The sequence below is a fragment of the Phyllostomus hastatus genome, unplaced genomic scaffold (genome assembly GCF_019186645.2).
Source record: "Phyllostomus hastatus isolate PE091 unplaced genomic scaffold, TTU_PhHast_1.1 phas_contig_1, whole genome shotgun sequence".
In the NCBI taxonomy this organism is placed as follows: Eukaryota; Metazoa; Chordata; class Mammalia; order Chiroptera; family Phyllostomidae; genus Phyllostomus; species Phyllostomus hastatus.
The window spans coordinates 24,567,566-24,591,195 of NW_025333498.1; the positions used below are offsets into that span (position 1 = coordinate 24,567,566).

A 23,630-nucleotide genomic window follows, 5' to 3' on the forward strand; every position below is an offset into this window, starting at 1 on the left:
GGAATTCATTCATATAAAACAAATGTACTCTCTTTAATTCCCTACCTAAAAGAAAAAGTAGAGTATAATGGGCTATCAGTCCAACCTCTTAACATTCATTCATTTATTCAATAAATATTTCGGACACCTTAAATGTCACATATTATTTTAGAAAAAGAAGATACAAATAAGACAGATTAAGCTCTTTTAGAGCTTATACTCTATGGCAGCAATTCTCAACCTTTCTTTTTTAATTCATGGCACACATAAACTACTGAAATTGTGCAAAACACCGAAGATATATATATAAGTATAATTTTGATTCATTCACACTGGGCAGCTATTGTTGTGCTACTGTTGTCATTTTTTTCATTTGACAATCTAAGGGAAAAGAGGTCAGAGCCCCTGACTCAATAGTCAGGTATCACACATTTTAAAAATTCTTGTGGTATAGTGGTTGAAAATCCCTGTTCTGTGGGAGTGTAGGATAGATAATAGAGATATAAAGAAATAGAATCTAAAAATAAGATAAAAGATGGTGGTTTCTGCTACTAAATAAAGCAGGATAGTAGGACAGAGCATGACTGCAAAGTGGGAGCAGGAGGAAAATATTAGCTAGACTATCTAGGGAAAGTGTCTTTGCAGAGGTAAATGATGAGGTAGGGTCTCTCAGGCCAGTTGGGCTACTGTAACAGAATCCTGAAGACTATATTTCTAACAGTGTTGGAAGCTGGGAAGTCCCAGATCAAGGTGCTGGCAGATCCAGTGTCTGGGGACATCCTGCTTCTTGGCTCATAGAAAGCACCTTCTTGCTGTGACCTCACATGGGTAAAGAAACAAAGGAGCTCCCAGGGGTCTCTTCCCTAAGGGCACTAATCCCACTCATGAGGGGTCTGCCCTTATGACCTAATCACCTCCCAAAGTCCCCACTTCCAAATACTATTAAATGGGGGATTAAGTTTCAACATACCAATTTTAAGGGGACCATAAACATTCAGTCTATAACAATGGGCTAGGTATTCAAAGACCTAAGAGAATAGAAAAGAACAATCTGAAGGCCCTGGAATGAGTTTGAGCCAAGGACCTTCAAGAAACAGAAGGAAAACTGTTGTGCTTGTGTGTGAAGCAACATGGAAAAGTGATAAAAATGGAATTCAGAAAGGTACGTAGAGGCTATGACTTACCATATGTTGCGTATATTGTTATTTATTATATATTAATTAGAGTTACATTGAGAAACTCAGAGAAGGGGTTTTGCAAGGATCTGATCTATAGTCTCAAAATGATCGCATCTAGCTAGGGGAAAGAATGGCAAAGAGGCAAAGCAGGGATGCCAGTTAGGGAGTTGTGTTTGAAAGAGAAAACCATATCAAACTGAGGTGATGAGACTTAATAACGGACTTGGATGTGTGGTTCAAAGAAAAGAGAGGCTTCCACAACATGTTGTTTCAACCTGGGCTTAATCAAATGAGTAGAGAATGAAGCCATTGGCTGGAACAGGGACAATCAGAAGAATAGGTTTCACAGGGCAAGCAGATGGTAGGTGGAGGAGGAGTGAACTAAGTTTGAGATACCAATTAGACACTTGAAAATACATGTGGAATTTTATATATGTCTCAGACTCTGGAGAGAAGCCAGACCTGATTATGATGTTTAGAAGTTGATGCCCTGGCTGGAGTAGCTCAGTGGATTGAGCGCGGACTGCGAACCAAAGCATTGCAGGTTTGATTCCCAGTCAGGGCACATGCCTGGGTTGCAGGCCATGACCCCCAGCAACCGCACATTGATGTTTCTCTCTCTATCTCTTTCTCCCTCCCTTCCCTCTCTAAAAATAAAAATAAATAAATAAAAATCTTTTAAAAATCATTAAAAAAAAGAAGTTGCCAAGATATAGGTGTCATTTGAAACCCCAAGCCTAGATCATCTAGATCACAGGTGGCAAGCACAAAGCCTGGGCTGAATCCGGCCCTCCACCTTGTTTTATCTGGCCCAGCACCTTGTTTCTACCCGGTGGCAGTGCCAAGCTCTCACTTAACTGTTAAGAAGTAGTTACATTTATACAGTCCTAAAATTACATTTGGCCTTTTGAAGGCAACCTCAAGGCTGATGTGGCCCCTAGTGAAAATGAGTTTGACACTCCTGACTAGACAGAGAATGCAAGTTCACAAGGAAGTCCAGACCAAATTCTGGGAACATTCCAACAGTTCCGGGTTGCATAAAAGAGAAGGAGCCAGTAGATTAGATTAAGTAGAGGTTAAATGAAAGACAACCTCTATACATGATGTTGCAGAAACCCAGAGAAGATAGCTGAGTTTTTCCAAAGAAGGAGTGATCAACTTTGTCAAAGGCTATAAGGAGGTCAAGTGACATGAATGCTGAGAAATGACATATTTAGCAAAATAGAGGTCATTTGTGTCATGGATAAGAATTGTCACATGGAAGTGATGAGGATGAAGTATGGAAATACTGGAAAGATTGAGAAAAGAATAGAGATGAAGAGACAGAGACAAGTATGATAATTCAGGTTAAAATCAAGTAGGACAACTTAACCCATGTCTTTGTCTGCCAGAATACTACACTAGATGGACCACTTTCTCTGATTCTGTATGAGATATATATATATATATATATATATATACACATATATATCATATAAATATATATATAATCTCCAGTCAGAAAAATACTATCTTCAAATACCAAGTATCCTATACTATAACTACGCAAGCTATACTATAGATGCTGTTATTGATGCCACAATAAACTAAGTACATGATCGTCATTTACTGAAAAAAAATTCAGAATCCTTGTGGTCCTTAAGGATTTTTGCATAAATGTCATAAATGTCATCCAGAAAATTCCTGTGAGCATCTTTCATGACAACTTCAAATTTGCTTCTAAATTATGCTAAGGTGCTGATGTATCAAATACAGTCTCAGTAAAAGATTCAACCATCATTAAATATTTATTGCTCACAAATGATATCCACTTTACAGACAGCACAGGTTGCTGATATGGTTGAAATAAGACCCTTGATGATGTTTGCTACTCATGAACTGTTTTCCTGATTGTTCAAGGGCTCTTCAGAATCCTCACTGCTTGCCCTATTGAGGTGAATTAAAGCAGAATAGGAACACTTTCTGCATCTTATATGTCTTTTCATTTGCCAGCAGCCTCTAGAATCTAGTGGTTCCTGCATTACATTTATTCTTAATATAGTGGCATCCTCAATAATGAAGCTAGATTTAGTAGCAGCATGATAATATGCCTAGCACTTCCTAAGCACTCACTGTGGGAATGGCTTACTGTGTAAAGTTGTTGCCAAAAACACTTTACATATGTTAACTCATTCAATCTTAAAAACTCTGTTAGTTAGAAACCATAATCACTCTTTTTTATAGATGGAGAAACGGAAGTGCTTAGTTTCTCCATCTGTAATTAAAGCAAAATTAAAGCAAGATTGTGACTTGCCTAGGTAAACATAAGTAATAAGATGCTAAGATGGATTTTGTACCCAAGTAGTCTGACTTAAATGACTGTGCTCCTAACCCCTATAATACAAAATGTATTATCAATATCTCTTTTTAATTATACATTATTTATTAATCCTCTTAACAATCCTGTGATGTAAGTCTTGTTATCTCTATTTTGCTACTGAAAAAAATGATGTTTAGAGATGTCATACACTTAGTAAGTGGCAGAACTACCTCTCTCTAGCACCATACTCCTTGCCCCACATTTTACAGTGGAGCACAGATCTATCTGAAGCATTGCTGTGCACTAGACAAACAGTTCCCACACTGCACTGCATGTGGAGATGAAAACAATAAAATGCCTTGTTGTGTGCATACCTGTCTTGTTCAGCTGCAGCTTTTGTGAACAGAATTAGATTATCTTAGAAGAACTTCCAAAGGAACAGAATAACTATAAATTATTAGTATTTCATATCCATTTCTGATCTCTCTCCAGACATACTTCTGTGTAAACAGTCTATATGTGTTTTGGCTTTTTCTGTAAATGTCTTCTACTGGGAATGATTAGCTTTTTTCCTTCTTTGGAAGAATTTAATTCTTTTTTAACATCATTAATTTAGAAAAATATCTTGCTCACTGACCAGATTTAAAGATAATCCTATTAACAGCATAAAATTATATATTCCATTGTTTAAAAGATCATGATTTTTAGCACAGAGATTTTAAGTTTTTAATTGTAGTCATTCCTGAATCCACAACTCACATTTCTAAATGCTTCCCAGATAATGCCTATTTTTATGCCTTTATTATCTTCCCCCTCCAATTATGTATTTTTCCCTGAATTCCCTGTTTATCTGATGGTGGTATAACCATAAAACTAAAAAAAAAGTCATCTTCAACTTTTCCTTCTCTATCACTCCTCACAACTAATCAATTAGCAAATTCTCCATGTTACCAGCTAAAATATGAATTGGGGATCTGGATCCTCCCCTTTAACACTAATATCATTATGACTAACTGGACTAAGCAATGGCTTATTAAATATTATCCCTACCCCCAGTTATAACTTCATCAAATACCTCCTGTAGTAAGATGCCCATGGCACCCTGGCTTGGTGGCTCGGATGGAGCATCATCCCATAACCGGGAAAGGTTGTGGGTTCGATCCCCAGTCTGAGCATGTATGATACCCAGTCCTGGCATGTATGGGAGGCAACCAGACAATGTTTCTCTCTTACATTGATATTTTTTCTCTCCCTTCTTCTCTCTAAAAGCAATGGGAAAAAAGCCTTCAGGTGAGGACAAAGAGAAAGAAAAAAAAAGGATATCTATGGCTCTTTCTCTTTTTAAAACCCTTCCTGAGAGATACCACACAAGCTCACCAGCTAGGATTCTAAACAGTGACATTCATGGCAGATAAGCACTCTCTTGTATGATATTAATAACAACTAACCTTTTCTTAATTCATTTAACCTTCACAACAACCACTGAAGCAACTCCTGTTATCCCAGTTTTGTAGATAAGGAAAATCACTATGTAAAATGACAAAAACAGTTCTTACTTCCACCCCAAATTGTTAAGCCTGGGGCTACAGTCAGAGTTACATACCCCATAAACAGAAGTATTTCCCAGTAACTGTATTTGATTAAGGATGATGCATTCATAAATAAAAATGCTGTGATTTGTCTTTTCAGCATGAATAACATACAGTGTTATTTTGATCTAATCATCTTGAAATTACTGAATTATAGAACTTCAGACAAGGAAGTAAACTTAGAAAGTCCTCATTTTTAAAACAATTGTGTTTGCAATGTTTAAATGAAATCCCTGTAGAACCCACGGCCCTGAGCGCTGTTTAGCAGTCTATAGTACTGCACCTCCAGAATTCACTCATCCTTTCCGAGGATGAGCATGTAGATTATCTCCAACTTCCCACTTCCACAAAACAAAGCCACAACAAGCAAAAACAAATAAGCAAAAAAGGCTTAATGACCAAGATATTTCTTTTTATATAGGTTGTGAGCATTGTGGATTTTCCAATTATGTACAGAGTTAGAGACAGATAAACTGTAAAAGCCAAAGATAGAAGATGAGCGAAATCATATGGTTCTTAGCTTTTTCTGACTGACTTATTTCACTTAGCATGATATCCTCCAGGTCCATCCTGCTGTCACAAATGGCAGTATTTCCTCTTTTCTATAGCTGAGTAGTATTCCATTGTATAAATGTACCACATCTTTATTGAATCCTCTATCAAAAGACACTTGGGTTGTTTCCATGTCTTGGCCACCATGAACAATACTTCTATGAACACAGGAGTGCATGTCTTTGCAAATAAATGTTTTCAAATTTTGCTGGTAAATACCCAGAAGAGGGATTGCTGGATCATGTGGTAACTCTATTCATAATTCTTTGAGGATCCTCTATAATGTTTTCCATAGTGGCAGTACCAGTTTACATTCCTACCAGCTCCACAACCTCCCCAACATTTATTACTGGTCTTGTTGATAATAGCCATTGTAACAAGTGTGAGATGGTATCTCATTATATTTTGACATGCATTTCCCTAATAGCTAATGAAACTGAGCATCTTTTCATATACCTATTGGCCATTTGTATGCCTTCTTGGGAGACATGTATGTTTGGGTCCTCTGCCTATTTTTTAATTGGATTGTTATTTGTGTGGTGTTGAGTTGTATGAGATCATTGTGTATTTTGGACATTAATATCCATAATTTTTAACTCTCTCCTTTGTCCTCTCATTCTTTGTATTCCTTTGCATTCCTTCAAGTTGAATTTCAATAGGGAGTTTAAATGCATTGTTCAAACATAGATTAAAATGAAAGTCTAAAAAATCTGCAGGTTTACTGTTTGTTTAATGACCTCTTGTCACTGATTTATAAGAGTTCTTTTTATATTAAGAAAAATTACTATTTGTCACTTGTGGTATGAGTATTTTCCCTATTTGGGCTTTCGTCTCTTGATTTTCTTTTTTGTCATGTATAAATTATTCATATTGATTTAGTCAAATTTATCAGTCTTTTTTTATCTAGATTTTTCTCATGTTCTTGAAGGCTACCTCCTTTCAAGATTATTAAAACATTTTTCTTATTTCTTTCCAGTTTTATAGATTAATTTTTCTTTCTTCATCCATTTTTATTTTGTCTTTTTATTTTATTTTATTGATTTTACAGAGACAGAGAGGGAGGGGGTGGAGAGAGAGAGAAAGAAAGAAGGAGAGGGAGAAACATCAATTTGTTGTTCCATTTATTTGTGCATTCATTGTTCCTTCTCATGTATGCCCTGATTGGGGACTGAACCTTCAGTCTTGGTGTATCAGGATGATGCTTTAACAAACTGAGCTACCCAGCCAATTTTGTTTTAATTTTTTATCAGTCTGGAACTTATTTTGGTGTAAGATGTGAGGTGAGGCACCAATACTGTTTTCCTCAAAATGGTTTCGCATTTAGGTTGTTTTTGTCTCTCATTCAGAATGTTACACTTGTCTACATGCTAAATCTTGGTATGTCTTGGGTCTAATTTAGTTTTATTTTGTTTCATGAATTTATTTGCCTACTAATATAGCAGTATTAATTATTGTAGATTTGTAATTGGTTTTAGTATAGGAAGAAATTTTTCCTCTTCACTGCTCTTCATCTTAAAATAATATTTTAGATTATCTTATTCTTCTTTTAAATATTTTAAAGTTTGTATAGTTCTAAAAGATACTTACACAGATGGTAAAAATAAATAATATATTAGTACATAAAATAATTTTATCATTGTTTATAATAGTTTTCACTTTATTCCCTTATTTTTGTTTTTGCTTTTTGAGATCAACAAAAATATATCTGTGAATAATGACTTTTCCATTTCTTCTAATTCTTATAGCTTCCATTTCCTTTCCAAGAAATTGTTACATAATAATGTTGACAGTGGGCATATACTTTTATGTGTTGTTTTAATGGGAATGCTTCTCGATTTTGCTATAAAAAATTATGCAAGCTTTAGATGTATTATCTGAATTTATGAAGGTAATCAGATGTTTTTAATCTTTTAACTATTTATATTAACCTTAAAATTCTCTTTAGCCATTTTAAGGAAAATAAATTCATATCACTTGTTTCATTAACCAATCACAAAACTTGCAGTGTCTTCTTCAGAACCATCAATCCCTCCTGCATTTTTCCTTTCCTTCTCAGCTTAGCTGCCATGGGAATGTGGAAAAATGTGGATGCCAACTAACCCACCCTGGGGACATCTAGCACACACAATTTTTTTACATAGCATTTTCTGTGTACTGAGGTACCTAGAGTCATGTAAATTTGTACTTAAAATTTAGTTTTGGGCATAGGGATTCTGTTACAGTTTGTATATATTACCAAGAGTGCCTTTTGTGTTTGGCACAAAAGAGATGAAGATTGATACATTATGTATTGAAAAGTTGGGGACCAGTTTGCTGATGTGGAAAACACTGAACTTGAAAACAAAAGACCTAAATCCCAGCTTTGAACTTGCCCCTTGCTACCTCTCCTGGACTAGTCATTTGACTACTTTGAGTCAGAGATAATGACTAAAGAAGATCATTACAAGATGTATAGCAGCCTATCCATAGAAGACACTATTTTCAAATTTTAATTATATTGCAAATCATTAAAATTACTTACTTCAAAATTGCCTTTAAAGCATAATACATTTTTCACAATAGTTGACTCAATAACATGAGTTTTTGTGCCTCACAAAATGACTTGAGGTCACCCCAAGAAGGCTGACTCAGTAATGCCCAGCTTCTCTAGCAACACACACAGACACCAGCTTGAAGTAGTTATATGCAAGTGGCAGGTGCCTCCCAGCCTTTGAACCCACAACTTCCTAATCTGCCAGTACCTTCATGTTCTTGCCATTACCTTTTTCTTTCCCTTTCAAAGCATGAACTTCCTCATTTCAAGATTTTGAAAAATTTGCAGCCATTTATCTTTAAATAAGGGACTTGGTTGTGAGGATGAGGAAAGTCTTCAGTAAGAAGCTTCAGAAACATAAAGAAGCTGTCAATGCCTCCTGAGGTGAAGGAGCCCAGAATAGAGAAGCCTGTGTATCCTCTAATAACCTTTCCTATCTTTCCAGTCTTCTGTGACAGCAAACACTAGACAGAAATGAATAGCCCAGTAAATGAGATGAATGCTAAATTAAACAATGAGGGGACAGTGGCTCTAATTGCCTTTGAAGCCTCAGTTCTGGTTCTGGTGTCACCCTTTAGACCATGTGCTCTTGAGAAGTTTATTATTTTGATCTGCCCTCAAAACACTGTTGGGGTGGATTCATTTAGATCCATTTTCAACAGCCCTCCACCTTGGTTTTATGCAAAACCAAGATACTGCATAAATTCAGGAGAGAAGCAGGATTTCAAATCAATGATATTAAGCACAGTTCTATGGCACCTGGAGAATATGGCTTTTGTACGAAATCCTGAATCATTAGGGATATATATATATATATATATATATATATATATGTACATATATATGTATATATATACATATGTATATATGTACATATATATGTATATATATACATATGTATGTGTATATATATATATATATATATATATATATATGCTGCATGGGTGAAATAACTACATGGAGGAGTTTACAAATGTTTATGAAAATGGGCAAGTGCTCCCGTTTCATGGGTAAGAAAAGCAATAGTATGAGATGAGGCTCACCATGTGAGATGATCACACCATGTGGAAGATAAAAGCTGCCAAGGTATGTCTGAAGTTTTATATGGTTGTCATTAAAGAATAAACACCATGTTCTATGCCTTCAGTCAACAGTTTATTTCTTGTTAGACTGATGAATAATTTTTCCTTTTGCAGGTTTCTTTGGTTAGCTTGGTAGCCAATGCTCTTGGTTACTCAGAACTTGGTGCCATCAAATCCCTCCGGACATTAAGAGCTTTAAGACCTCTAAGAGCTTTATCCCGGTTTGAAGGCATGAGGGTAAGAAGAATAAAAGCTTTCTGGTGATTCATATCAAAATTAAATGTAGGTAATGATTTAGATACAGAGGGGTGCCATATTCTTTTGAAATTTATTTTATAGGATTATAAAATTTCAGAGCAGAACTCATAGAGATCACTAAACCTAAACTCCTGAAATTGAAACAGGCACTCGAAAAGGTGTCTGTGGCAGAATGAGGACTAGAGTCCAGGTCTTCTGATGAAAGTTCAAGGATGTTTCCACAGCATCCATAAACCATGTGATCCTATTTCTTTCTTTTCATTGCTATACACTTTGAAATGACTATTTACTACTGACATTCACCTTTAAGGGTCTTTTTCTTTTTCAATAGGTAGTTTGATTCCTCAAAAATTACTGGTCATGAATGAAAGGGAAAATGGTTTTTGTGTGCTTTCACTCTTCAATTAATGTCAGTGATGAAAATAGCTGTTGTACAAGAAAACAACACTAAATTGTAACCTCTGACAAAATCTATATTTCTTAAGCAAAGTAGGGGCTTAAGATAATTAAACACTGCAGGCAACCCCTGGGGTTTGTTTTATAGATCTCCTTTTAAGTGAGCATTCTGAATGAGGTTGACTTTTTCTATAGCACTTCTATTTTCCTCTCCAGGTTCCTTCCTTAGTGCGTATTTTATGCATCTAAACATAAAGTATGCACTTGTATACATATTGACTTGCAGTAGCCCTCAAAATACTATTTTGCACAAAGGTCAGCTTTGTTGAATCCAGCTTGCAAATGCACTTGGCTATTGAATTTGTTGTAGGTCCTAGAGCTTTCTTTTGTCTTAAAGGGTGGTTTGTTTGGGCAATAAAAACACTTCAGGCTTGGCTTTGAGATTCACTCATGGGGGAGAATGAAACCACTCTCCAGACTGTTCAGATCACCGCAAGAAAGAAATACTTGGTTTTACATTATAATTTTATTCCACTGAGACTTGATAATGTCACAAGATGAAATGTATAAAGTTATAAAATTTCAGGTTCTTTTCACTCCAAATTTTTGCCATTACTGACATAACGTAAGCCATCATCTGGTTGTATGGTTTCACATTAATAATTTATTTTTGAGGGGATATACATCAATGAAGCAAAACAAAAAAGCATATATTTGCGCTAGTCTGAAAAAAAATTGTCATTTTTAATTCAGTCATATGGCAGAATTAACATTTCAGCTATAAAATATGGTAAAATGTATCATGAATTTATTTGACGTCAAGAGAACTCGTGGTGGTCATTTTACAAATATTTTAATAGCACCCTGGTGGGTGTGGCTTGGTGGATTGAGTGCTGGCCTGCCAACCAAAGGTCACCGGTTCACCATCCGGGCAGGGCACATGCCTGGGTTGTAGGCCGGAAGTGTGTGAGAGGCATCTGATATCTCTCCCACATTGATGTTTCTCTCCCTCTCTTGCTTCCTCTCTCTTTCTCACCCTCCCTTCCTGTCTCTCTAAAATAAATAAATTAAATCTTAAAAAAATTTTAGGAGCAAAAAACCTGATTTAACTGTATTTGACTTAATTTCTAAAAGAAATAAAATTTAAGTTATGGTAATAAAGTTAAGTTAATGGTAATAAAATTATTACCATTTTAGATTTAAGGTTGTGATTTCAATTTAAAATTCCTTGATGTTGATTTCTAAAATAATGTTTGCAATATTTTAAAACTAATTGTTTCATTTAATATATATTATTAACAAAATAGTACAATATAAGCCAGATTCAATTAGGTAAAAAAAGATATTGCTGACAGCCCTAGATATTTCAAAATACATCTTAATCTCTTCTGAATTTAATGAAAGGAAATGTGACTTAATTTCTCCTTAATGAAATAGGAGGGTCTGGTGAAGTATCATGTGCCCCAAAGTGAACATTTAAGAGAGTTGGAATAATAACAATGGGCACATATTCAGTACTTTTATGTCCAGAGACTAATTCCATCTCATTTCCTGATTTAATATACTTTTAAAATTGAGATTTACCAATAGGGGCCAAAAACAACCTTACAAATTTCTAATCCTTTTCTCATAGCCATGAAAACTTAACTGGTTCTGAGGACATAGATTTAATACATTATTAATACTTTGCTTATTTGTAAGGGTTTGTTTAATCACATTTTCAAATCATCAATCACTCATTAACACTCTTGAAAATTAAAATGTATTGTTGAATGATGATTATTTCTTCTGTTGATATTTAATGTATTTTTTCTTTTTTTTCTCCAGCATGCAAACATTTTCTGACTTCATCTTACTTTATCAGGTTTTGTTTCTTTCTTTTCATGCTTTGGCATACTTTGCTTTTAGCTTTTAGCCTTTAGAATCCTTTAGTTTTTTCATTGTGTGACTGTTTTCCCTTACAAATATGTCCTAGAAAATATCAGAGGAAATAACTTATCCACCTAGATTTTTATTTAACTCTTTTCACACCCATTTTAATCTTAAATAAATGAAAGGAATGGTTTCCACTTTAACAATTTGTAAGCTTCCTTATCCTCACTTCCTCTTCTAGGTGGTCGTGAATGCTCTTGTTGGAGCAATTCCCTCCATCATGAACGTGCTGTTGGTTTGTCTCATCTTCTGGCTGATCTTTAGCATAATGGGTGTGAATTTGTTTGCTGGCAAGTTCTACCATTGTGTTAACACAACTACGGGTAACATGTTTGAAATGAGTGAGGTCAACAATTTGAGCGATTGTCAGGCTCTTGGCAAACATGCTCGGTGGAAAAACGTCAAAGTAAACTTTGATAATGTTGGTGCTGGATATCTTGCATTGCTTCAAGTGGTAAGTCGCTACTGTGTGAGTTTTGAAAACATTTTCAAAATGTTTCAAGTAAGATAATTTCTCTGATGTTCTTGTGTTTAAATGATTAATATCTGACAAAAGCGGTTGATAACACCTATACCATAAGCTTGATTTGACTGTAAGGAAGATGTTTTGCAGTTATGGGTTTTTTTTAAGCATTTTTTTATTCTTGTTCAAGTACAGTTTTCTGCCTTCCCCATCCCTCCCCACCACCCCACCCTTTCCCACCTCCCTCCTCTACCTCCACCCCCCTTGTGATTGTCCATGTGTCCTTTATAATTGCTTCTGCAAACCCCTTTATCCCCTTTCCCCCTTTATTTTCTCCCCTCTCCCCTCTGGTCACTGTCAGCCTGCTCTCAACTTCAATGTCTTTGGTTATATTTTGCTTGCTTGTTCATTTTGTTGATTAGGTTCCTATTAAAGGTGAGATCCTATGGTATTTGTCCCTCACTACCTGGCTTATTTCACTTAGCATAATGCTCTCCAGTTCTATCCATGCTGTCGCAAAGGGTAGGCCTCCTTCTTTCTGCTGCATAGAATTCCACTGTGTAAATGTACCATAGTTTTTTGATCCACTCATTTACTGATGGACACTTAGGTTGCTTCCAGCATTGGCTATCGTAAATTGTGCTGCTATGAACATTGGGGTGCGTAGGTTCTTTCAAATTGGTGTTTCAGGATTGTTAGGGTAAAATCCCAATAGTGGAAATGCCGGGTGAAAAGGCAGCTTGATTTTTAGTTTTCTGAGGAAATTCCATACTGTTTTCCATATTGGTTGCACCTGTCTTCAATCCCACCAACAGTGCACTAGGTTTCCCTTTTCTCCACATCCTCTCCAACACTTGTTTGTTGCTTTGTTTATGATGGCCACTCTCATCGGTGTGAAGTGGTATCTCATTGTGGTTTTAATTCACATTTCTCTGATGGCTAGCGATACTGAGCATCTTTTCATATGTCTCTGGACCCTCTGTATGTCCTCCTTGGAGAAGTGTCTGTTCCAGTCCTTTATCCATTTTTTAATTGAGTTGCTTGTCTTCTTAGAATGGAGTCATATGAGTTCTCTATATATTTTGGAGATCAAACCATTGTCTGATGTATCATTGGCAAATATGTTTTTCCATATGGTTGGTTCTCTTTTCATTTTAATGATATTTTCTTTAGCCATGCAGAAGCTTTTTATTTTGATGAGATCCCATTTGTTTATTCTTTCCTTTATGTCCCTTGCTCTAGGGGACATATGAGTGAAAATATTGCTACACAGAGTATCTGAGATTTTCCTGCCTATGTTCTCCTTTAGGAGTTTTATGGTGTCATGACTTATATTTAAATCTTTTATCCACCTTGAATTTATTTTTGTGTATGGTGTAAGTTGGTGCTCAAGTTTCATATTTTTTCATGTAGCTTCCCAGCTCTTCCAACACCATTTGTTGAAGAGGCTATTTTTACTCCATTTTATATTGCTGCCCCCTTTGTCAAATATTAATTGACCAAAGAAACTTATGTTTATTTATGAGCTCTCTCTTCTGTTCCATTGGTCCATGTGTCCGTTCTTATGTCAGTACCAGGCTGTTTTGATTACAGTGGCTTTGTAATACAGTTTGATATCAGGTATTGTGATCCCTCCTACTTTGCTCTTCTTTCTTAAAATTGCTGCAGCTATTCAGGGTCATTTATGGCTCCATATAAATTTTTGAAATGTTTGTTCTATATCTGTGAAATATGCCATTGGTACTTTAATAGGTATTGTGTTGAATCTATAAATTGCTTTGGGTAGTATGGACATTTTGATGATGTGAATTCTTCCAATCCATGAACACAGTATATGTTTCCATTTGTTTGTGTCTTTCTTAATTTCTTTGTCAGTGTTGTGTAGTTTCCTGAGTACAGGTCTTTTACCTCCTTGGTTAGGTTTGTTCCTAGGTATTTTTTTTATTTTTGTTGCTATGTCAAATGGGATTTTTTCCCTGATCTCTGTTTCTGATGTTTCTTTAATTGTTGGAATACAAAAATGCCTTGGATTTCTGGATATTGACTTTGTATCCCACTGTTTTGCCAAATTCATTTATTAGGTCGAGCAGTTTTTTGGTGCAGTTATGTTATAATGTATTTTCCCCAGTGTTCAGTTTTTAGTGTGTTTTAATGTGATTTTATATCTGTTTCTTGTTTTTTTTCTTGTTATATTATTGAGCATTACTGTGCTATTAATGCATTTCTAGGTTTTTGCAGCAATCATTGCCAAAGGAACAATTTAATGTATTAAAATAATAATGTATATATTGTAGTGATGAATTAAATGCATTATTAACCATATAATTCATTATACAACATGTAAAGAGTATGGTTCTCAAATGTGTGAAAATGCAAATTTTATGGAGCAAATTTCAAAATGTTTAATGTTTAACAATTTTGACTTAATTGACAGTATATTAACTAATCAATAATTACTCATGAAAATGATTGAGTTGTGTTTAACATGCCACAGGTTTGAATCATAGAGCTTGACTTTTGGCATGAAAGGGATTTGCGACTGAAACGAGAGTTTTATGAATCACGCATCTAGTTCAATTTTAGCGTAGGAAAAAGAAGGAAAATCTTCCAAGAAAAACAATGAAAACAGCTCCAGACTCAAAATAAAATCTTGTTCTATTTCAGTTTCATTTTTTATTCAATTCACTTTAATCTCTTTATAGAACATTTCATAATATTGTACAAAAAGTTATAATAACACTATCATATTTTCATATAGTAAAATGCATATTCTTAGACTAGGTTTTTATACAGAATTCAAATATATATTGTTTACAGGCCACATTTAAAGGCTGGATGGATATTATGTATGCAGCTGTTGACTCACGAGATGTAAGTATCACTCAAATACTCTTCATAGCTACTAGATTTTTCATGGTGAACATTTGTGCTAATTTAACTGAAAAGTCCAGAATTTTATGTTAAATGTTATCAGAATGTTTAAAATTGTATGTAGAAATTATTTTCATAAGACAATACACTTAAAGATAAATCATTTTTTGGTTGACATGTCTATTATATATATATATACCTAACATGAAAAGTTGTCTAATTGCATGAATTAGAAGACATAATATTGATCCAGGAAATGAGACTCTTAAGAGTAAGAAAGATGCTCGGTGGGGTAGTAATTTGTCTCTCCCTACCCCTGGAGAATATGATAAACCAGGGCCTGGGAAGCAGCTTCCAAAAACACCATGATAAAAGCAAGCAAGTTTCAAGAAAACTCAATTTTAAGAATAGGAATAAAAATAATTTCTTAGAACATATCTGTTTATGCTGCATTTTCCTGGTAAAAGTTGATGTTCTGTTACTAAAGCCATATTTCCAAGAGCCAGCATTTCCAAACCTAAATTCAAAATACTGCATAATATATATCTAATAATAGACTCAAAATGTTTTCCTTATTAATATCATTGTTATTACCCTAAATAATATGTATAAATAAGCCATAATGGGAAAGCAGATACAAAAACAGTCATAAAAATTAGAAACTTTCATTATGCTACATCATACCAATTTGAAAAAAAGAATTGGTTTTTGCAGAATACTCTCTGAGGGCAAGGCAAAAATAGCTCTATATTAAATAATAATACTCACTAAATTGTTAATTTAGTTTGATTACTTTTTGTGTTTTTAAATATTTAATATTTTCCATGTTATTTAGGTTCAGCTTCAGCCTGTATATGAAGAAAATCTGTATATGTATTTATACTTTGTCATCTTTATCATCTTCGGGTCTTTCTTCACTCTGAATCTATTCATTGGTGTCATCATAGATAACTTCAACCAACAGAAAAAGAAGATAAGTATTCTTCAACTCTCACCTTTCTCCAGTCTTGAGTCATGATAGACTTTGGTCATTTTGATATTCTTTTCCAGTCACTACATTGTCAGTTCAGCTGCAGAGGATTCCAGCTCTAATCAGTGCCTTCTCTCCATGTTCATCCTCTGCAAATAGTGTCTTTCTGACCCAAAAAATGTGACCACAGCTTCCAAACTTCCAGTGGGCCTCCATTGCATTATCCATGCTTACAGAGCCTTTCAGAGATTATCTCCACCTAGCTTTTCAGCTTCCTTTACTCCCATAACACATTTTCTATATCCATTCCCTACTCTTCAGTCACTGTCCACCCACCATCAACATTATCACCTGCTCCACACACAGCTGCATGGATTTTCTGCCCCTTTCTGAGCAAGCCATGTTCTTCTACCTTCCTGACTTTACACAGAATATATTCTCTTCCTGGAATGCTTTGTTTAGCAAACCCTCAACCATCCTTTAAGGTCTAGCTTAATAGTAGCCTCCTACATAAAGTCCATTTCCGAGCCTTGATATTAATTATCTCTGCAGTGCCTGCACTGCTTTTTCTGTGCACAGACACAGTGTCTTACCTAGCTGTGTAATTCTGGTACCAGGTACATTGTCTTGTATACATGAGGTGCTCAAAAACTGTTGAATAAAGAAGTAAAACTGTCAACAGTGAAATAGTCTAAGAAAACATTTTTCTTCATGAATATATATTTGAGATCTCTGATCCTCCTTCTAAACATAATATAATCAAATTAAGATCCTATACTAACCAGAGTTTTATATGATTATGGGCTTTACAAAATATTAAAGTACTCAGAATTTCACATAGGTGGGAAATGTAGAATAAATCTGTATGAAGCAGAGTAATAATCCATTTAAGAAACTAAGGATTAAAGGAAAGACCCAGGAATATTTTCATAAAAGTGTGTTGTAACACATGTTGAGATTGTAACCAATTTTATTCTATGTCTTTACTTTGGAGGTCAGGACATTTTTATGACAGAGGAACAGAAAAAATACTACAATGCAATGAAGAAACTTGGGTCTAAGAAACCTCAAAAACCCATACCTCGGCCAGCAGTAAGAATGACTCATTTTCTTTAACATTCCAAAGCTGTATTTCCATAGGGTGAAACTGGCCAGTGCTCTGGATGAGAACATATTGTGTGATATCACCAATACATAATATGGCCTAATTGTGCAGTCCATATTGTGTAACACAATTCACAACTGCTACACTCAATAAGCCATTCAACAAGAATTACTAAATTCTATAAAACAGAAGAATGTTCTCTAGTTTGTTTGTTGAAAGCCACTAACTAAGGGTTCCTGATAACTGCCTTCCCAAGTAGGCTAGTGCCCCTAATGACTCCTACCACTGCCAACAAAGAGCTGATTCCTGCTCCTTTGATCTTGTTATAGGTGCCTTCTTGGCCTTTTAAGTAGATGGAGTTTTTTCAGATTTCCCAGTCAACACTCATGGCCTTTCTCTATGCTGCTTGTTCTCTGTATTTTTATGACTAAAAAATACTTAACCTTTTTGGAACTGAAAAGGATGTCATCAAAATAGTTTCATGAAATACACAAAAAAAGGAATATTTGAATGCATACTTTGTATAGCTTCATAATTACACCAAGGCATAATAATGATGTATTATGTTCACAGACCTGTACACTAACTCATCGATCCACTTAGATGAGTAAGTAATAGGAAAACTGAGGCCCAAAGAAGGTAAATATCATACCCCAAATCATAAAACCTGTCATTGCTAGACCTTGACAAGGTCTCATGAATTCTATAAATGACTTCACTTCATATATTTAAGAGTAGTTATACCTGGATAGGAGATGAAAGGAGGAGGTACAGGTAAACAAAAGGGTATGATCCTGCTTTACCAAAGGTCATTTAAATAGAACAGTTAAAAGAGGCAGAATTCAATAGAAAATGATTGATGTATTTTAAGGGAGAGAGAGATGGAAAGATGATACTATAAGTCCTAAAGTACTGAAAAATGAATTCAGGTATTCATTCATTTATACATCTGTCTATATTAAACTACTTTGTAAATCATGATTACTAGTTATCACTATTTTTTGTAAAAATAACCATAGTTCTTAAAGTCAAGCAAAGCCCATACATATTATTTGCGAACTGCTACCAATTTCTGCCTTATTCAGTTTTATTTTCCCATAAAACCTAAATAAACCCATTATGTTTTATTCTTGTCATGTGAAATTGTTTCATTTCTTTCTCTTTTTTAAACATAAAGAGAGATGGAGCACATAGAATTGCTTGGGGTATGTGAGAAGCATACACATCTCATAGTCACAGATGGAAGGACTTCCACTGCAATTTTACTGGATTATTATTTTTGAAATATGCATATTAACCTTCTATCACCTCTCTCTTTTCTAGAACAAATTCCAAGGAATGGTCTTTGATTTTGTAACCAGACAAGTCTTTGACATCAGCATCATGATCCTCATCTGCCTGAACATGGTCACCATGATGGTGGAAACTGACGACCAGAGCAAATACATGACTCAAGTTTTGTCCCGGATCAACCTTGTGTTCATTATTCTGTTCACTGGAGAATTTGTACTAAAGCTTATCTCCCTCAGATACTACTACTTCACCATAGGCTGGAACATCTTTGATTTTGTGGTGGTTATTCTCTCCATTGTAGGTAAGAATGCTTTCATTACAGGGAGGGCACAGTTGTAGGATGGTCCCTCAAAGCCTGAGAGCTGTGTAATATGAAAATCAGATCTGAGAGTCATAATGTATGTAGATCTAAACTTTAATAATCGTGTTCATTTTCCTGTAACTGAAAAATGTCGATATTCAAAAATAGAAAACAATGTATTTGGAGATTTCCTAAACAATCTTTGTTTGTAACTGACATCTTTCATATGTGATGATACCTGTCCACAGCAATTGAATGTGTATAAACTTAAATGGCCATATCACTACCTGAGATTATTTAATTTATTAGATTTTACAAAACCCTATATTGGCTTATGACATTTTGTAAAAGTTGTATAAAACTATAATCTTCAATTGCTAAGTTAGGAAGTAGATCCAAATATTTAGCAAAGGTTTATTATATTCATAACAAATTTGTTGTTTTCACAGACTTTGCAAAGATAAAGTATTCATGTAAGCATAAGATATCCACTGGTTAGCTGTTTTCTGTGTTTTCCCACAGGAATGTTTCTGGCTGAGATGATAGAAAAATATTTCGTGTCCCCTACCCTGTTCCGAGTGATCCGTCTTGCCAGGATTGGCCGAATCCTACGGCTGATCAAAGGGGCGAAGGGCATCCGCACGCTGCTCTTTGCTCTGATGATGTCCCTCCCTGCGTTGTTTAACATCGGCCTCCTGCTCTTCCTGGTCATGTTCATCTACGCCATCTTCGGAATGTCCAACTTTGCCTATGTTAAAAAGGAAGCTGGGATTGACGACATGTTCAACTTTGAAACCTTTGGCAACAGCATGATCTGCCTGTTCCAGATTACCACCTCTGCTGGCTGGGATGGATTGCTAGCGCCTATTCTCAACAGTGCACCCCCCGACTGTGACCCTGACACAATTCACCCTGGAAGCTCAGTAAAGGGAGACTGTGGGAACCCATCTGTTGGGATTTTCTTTTTTGTCAGTTACATCATCATCTCATTTCTGGTCGTGGTGAACATGTACATCGCTGTCATCCTGGAGAACTTCAGTGTTGCTACTGAAGAGAGTGCAGAGCCCCTGAGTGAGGATGACTTTGAGATGTTCTACGAGGTTTGGGAGAAGTTTGATCCTGATGCCACCCAGTTTATAGAGTTCTCCAAGCTCTCTGATTTTGCAGCTGCTCTGGATCCTCCACTCCTCATAGCAAAACCAAACAAAGTCCAGCTCATTGCCATGGATCTGCCCATGGTCAGTGGAGACCGGATCCACTGCCTCGACATTTTATTTGCCTTTACAAAGCGTGTTTTGGGTGAGAGCGGAGAGATGGATGCCCTTCGAATACAGATGGAAGACCGCTTCATGGCATCAAACCCATCCAAAGTCTCCTATGAGCCCATCACAACCACTTTGAAACGCAAACAAGAGGAGGTGTCTGCTGCTATCATTCAGCGTAATTTCAGATGTTATCTTTTAAAGCAAAGGTTAAAAAATGTATCAAGTAAATATAATAAAGAGGCAATCAAAGGGAGGGTTGACTTACCTATAAAAGAAGACATGATTATGGATAAATCAAATGGGAACTCCACCCCAGAAAAAACAGATGGAAGTTCCTCTACCACCTTTCCTCCTTCCTATGATAGTGTAACAAAGCCAGACAAAGAAAAGTTTGAGAAAGACAAACCAGAAAAAGAAAGCAAAGGGAGAGAGGTCAGGGAAAATCAAAAGTAAAAAGAAACACAGAATTATCTTTGTAATCAATTGTTTACAGCCTATGAAGGTAAAGTCTACGTGTCAACTGCACTCCCAGAGGAGGTCTATGCCAAACTGACTTTTAACAAATACTCATGGTCAGTGCCTATAACAAGACAGTGGCCGCTCTGTCACTACAACTCTGTGAGTCAGGGTATCAACATTGACAAAGGGTTGCTGTTCTCATTACCAGCTGACACTGCTGAGGAGAAACTCAATGGCTACCTAGACTGTAAAGATAGTTGTGCAAAGTGATCATTGTAACTACACCAAACACCTTTAGTACAGTACTTGCATCCACTCTATTTTTAACCTCCATATCTGCCATATTTTTACAAAATTTGTCCCTGGTACCTAATTTATAGTTTATTCATAATACTATGTCACTATTTTTGTAAATGAGGTTTAAGTTGAGAAGAAAGTATATGATCTCTGTGTTACTATCCCGAAAGTTTCTCAAATAATCAGACAAAATTGTTTTGTCCAAGAAATGAAATTCTAGCTCAAAACCAGAAACAAAATTCTAATGTCAACAATTTCAGGTACTTCTATTATTTTCTAAATGACTTTGATTTTGGAAGTGTTTCAGCCTATGTTTGTTTATATTTGAACAGTTATGTGCCTGTAAAGTCTCCTAATTTTAAAGGATTATTTTGATGTAAAGTATTCTGTTTCAGCAAGTGCAAATTTTATTCCAAGTTCCAGAGCTCTATATATAATTTTGGTTAAATGCTTTCAAAGAAAAAGTAATCTAATAATCTGTTCTAGAAAGGTATAGAATATCTAAAGTATTGCTTTAGGATAGTTGTTCCACTTTCTGCTGAAGTATTGCTTTGCCATCTTCTGCTCTTAGCACAGCTGACATTTTATGTCAATTAAACACCCTCTGTTATGTAAATAGTTATTTTTTCCTGTGGTGCATGTTTGGGCAAATATATATATATAAGTATATATACAGCCTGATAAAAAATCTTCTATTAAATCAAATATGTACCACAGTGTATGTGTCTTTTGCGAGCTTCCAACAGGGATATATTCTGTACTGTTCATTAAACATAAATAGTTTGAAAGACTATCACTGATGCATGTTAATATTGCTTAAGCTGCTCTATTTTACTCAATCCACTCTTCATAAGTCTTGATAAGAAGTCACATGTCGGTGGTAGAGTGAATTCAACCAGCTCTCTGGCTAGTATGTCAAACAGAATAGCTTACAGTTATTTAAAAGCACTTTTACTTTTTCATTTTTAATTTAACTTGAGTGTTATGTGGTGCCTCTCTAAATTTCAAGGAAACACATATCACACTGCCTATTGTCAAAACCTATATTTCATATTTTGCTAAAAATATGTCCAAAACTTGTTTAAATATAAATAATGTAAAAATATGATCAATTTTATTTGTTGCATTTTGTACATAAGAAAATTATTTTCAGGTTGATGACATGGCAATTTATTTCACTTTATGCTTTTGCTTTTTATTTTTAATCACAACTCCAAATTTTTGAATTCATAAGGCTTTTCAAAGGATAATTTCCTAAAATAAAAGTTAGACACTGGGTTTTGTGAATTTCTTTGTTATAATATATTTTCTATCATACCAATAGTAGATACATTGGTCAAAAACTCAATCCTAGATCATTTTCTACCAATTATGGTTGCTCAATATAACCCTTTATTCATGGAAGGTTTTTTTTACTCAACTTTTGTAGTATTTGCTTATGCAGACTAGTCTTATTTTTTTAATTCCTGCTGCACTAAAGCTATTAGAGATATAACTTGGGTTGTGTCTTTTCTAGCCATAAAAAAGTGGCAAAGTTGTGCAATTACCTAAAATGATATCAGTTTTTTTGCACAAACCAAAAATTTAACCTTAACTTATTTTACAAAACTATTTACTTGTAGTGTACTGATGAACTGCATGCAGGGAATTGCTATTACTAAAAAGAATGGTGAGCTATGTCATTATTGAGCCAAAAGAATAAATATTTCATTTTTTATTGTATTTAATTTCTCGGCCTCTTTTTTTATTGTTGAAAGTTTAAAATATATCTCATTAATAAAACCTGTACTTGATCTGGTATCTGTATACATACAGATATGTATACGTATTTACATTTGCATATGTATTTACGTTTGTTCACGTAAATTTTATAACAACATACTGCATGATCTACCAAGCAGTACTGCAGAGCAAGGACTATTAAAGGCAGTTTTGTGAACTTTTTGTGCGAAAAGGGTCAAATCCACATGTTCTAGCTTAGGTACCATAACAGTAATAGTAACCGTCTATGATCGTCAACTCCAGTTAATACCCTGGCTAAAAGCATTTTAATCTCAACTCCTCTCCGTTTAACTGATACCATTTCTAAATTTCTTGGTAGTTGATAAATTTCATACACTTTGTTTTTAAATGCATTTTATGAACTCTTGTTTAGAGATAAAACATTAATGACGCAGTTGATTGAGGATTTATATTAACTTTTTTCAGGTCCCTTGGATTAATGTTATGTCAAAACCAAACATTTAACCTCAATGGAACACTTCAGTTATAATGTATATTTTTTTAAGATGAATTGGATCTAAGTAGGCGTTTTGTATTTAACCCTAACCCCAACATAAATGACATAAGGAGACAACTGCAAGTCCATTGGCTTCTTTCTGTCCAATTTTTAGATCTTGCCAAAGCCACATAGAAGTTAAGTATTACTTTGAGAAATCCTTAACATTTTTATATATCCTATTTTGTAATTGTTAGCCAAGCAACCTATTAATTGATATGAATTAGATCTAAATGATCATCTTCCAAAATAGTCCAAAGAGTCAATATACATTTTAAAACATTACTCAGATAACTTTAAATAGACAAAAACACGTTCGGCCTTGACTTTAGCCCCATTAAAAGTCTTCTTGACCTCAAATATTTTATAGCACAAAGTTGAAGAATGTATCAAATAATTCAAAAGATGGCTATTATTTCTTCTTTGTGACCTTACAGATTTCTAGAAAATACACCTGATATGCAATCAAGGAGATTAAAACAAAGATATCATTAGTCATTTGTAAAACTGCCAAGTTACTTCTAGATCAC

At 34.9% G+C, this 23,630-nt stretch overlaps 1 protein-coding gene across 1 annotated transcript in view; it reads left to right on the forward strand.

The window, feature by feature from the left end:
• SCN3A (sodium voltage-gated channel alpha subunit 3) overlaps positions 1-22,506 on the forward strand; it is a 114,262-nt gene extending 91,756 nt beyond the window's left edge. The window contains exons 22-28 of the mRNA XM_045846129.1: positions 9,327-9,449; positions 11,980-12,252; positions 15,079-15,132; positions 15,968-16,105; positions 17,090-17,194; positions 18,531-18,801; positions 19,324-22,506. Of these exons, the coding sequence (XP_045702085.1) occupies positions 9,327-9,449; positions 11,980-12,252; positions 15,079-15,132; positions 15,968-16,105; positions 17,090-17,194; positions 18,531-18,801; positions 19,324-20,519 (2,160 nt within the window). The 3' untranslated portion in view covers positions 20,520-22,506. The remainder of the gene's footprint in view (positions 1-9,326; positions 9,450-11,979; positions 12,253-15,078; positions 15,133-15,967; positions 16,106-17,089; positions 17,195-18,530; positions 18,802-19,323) is intronic.
• Positions 22,507-23,630: the final 1,124 nt, after the last annotated feature.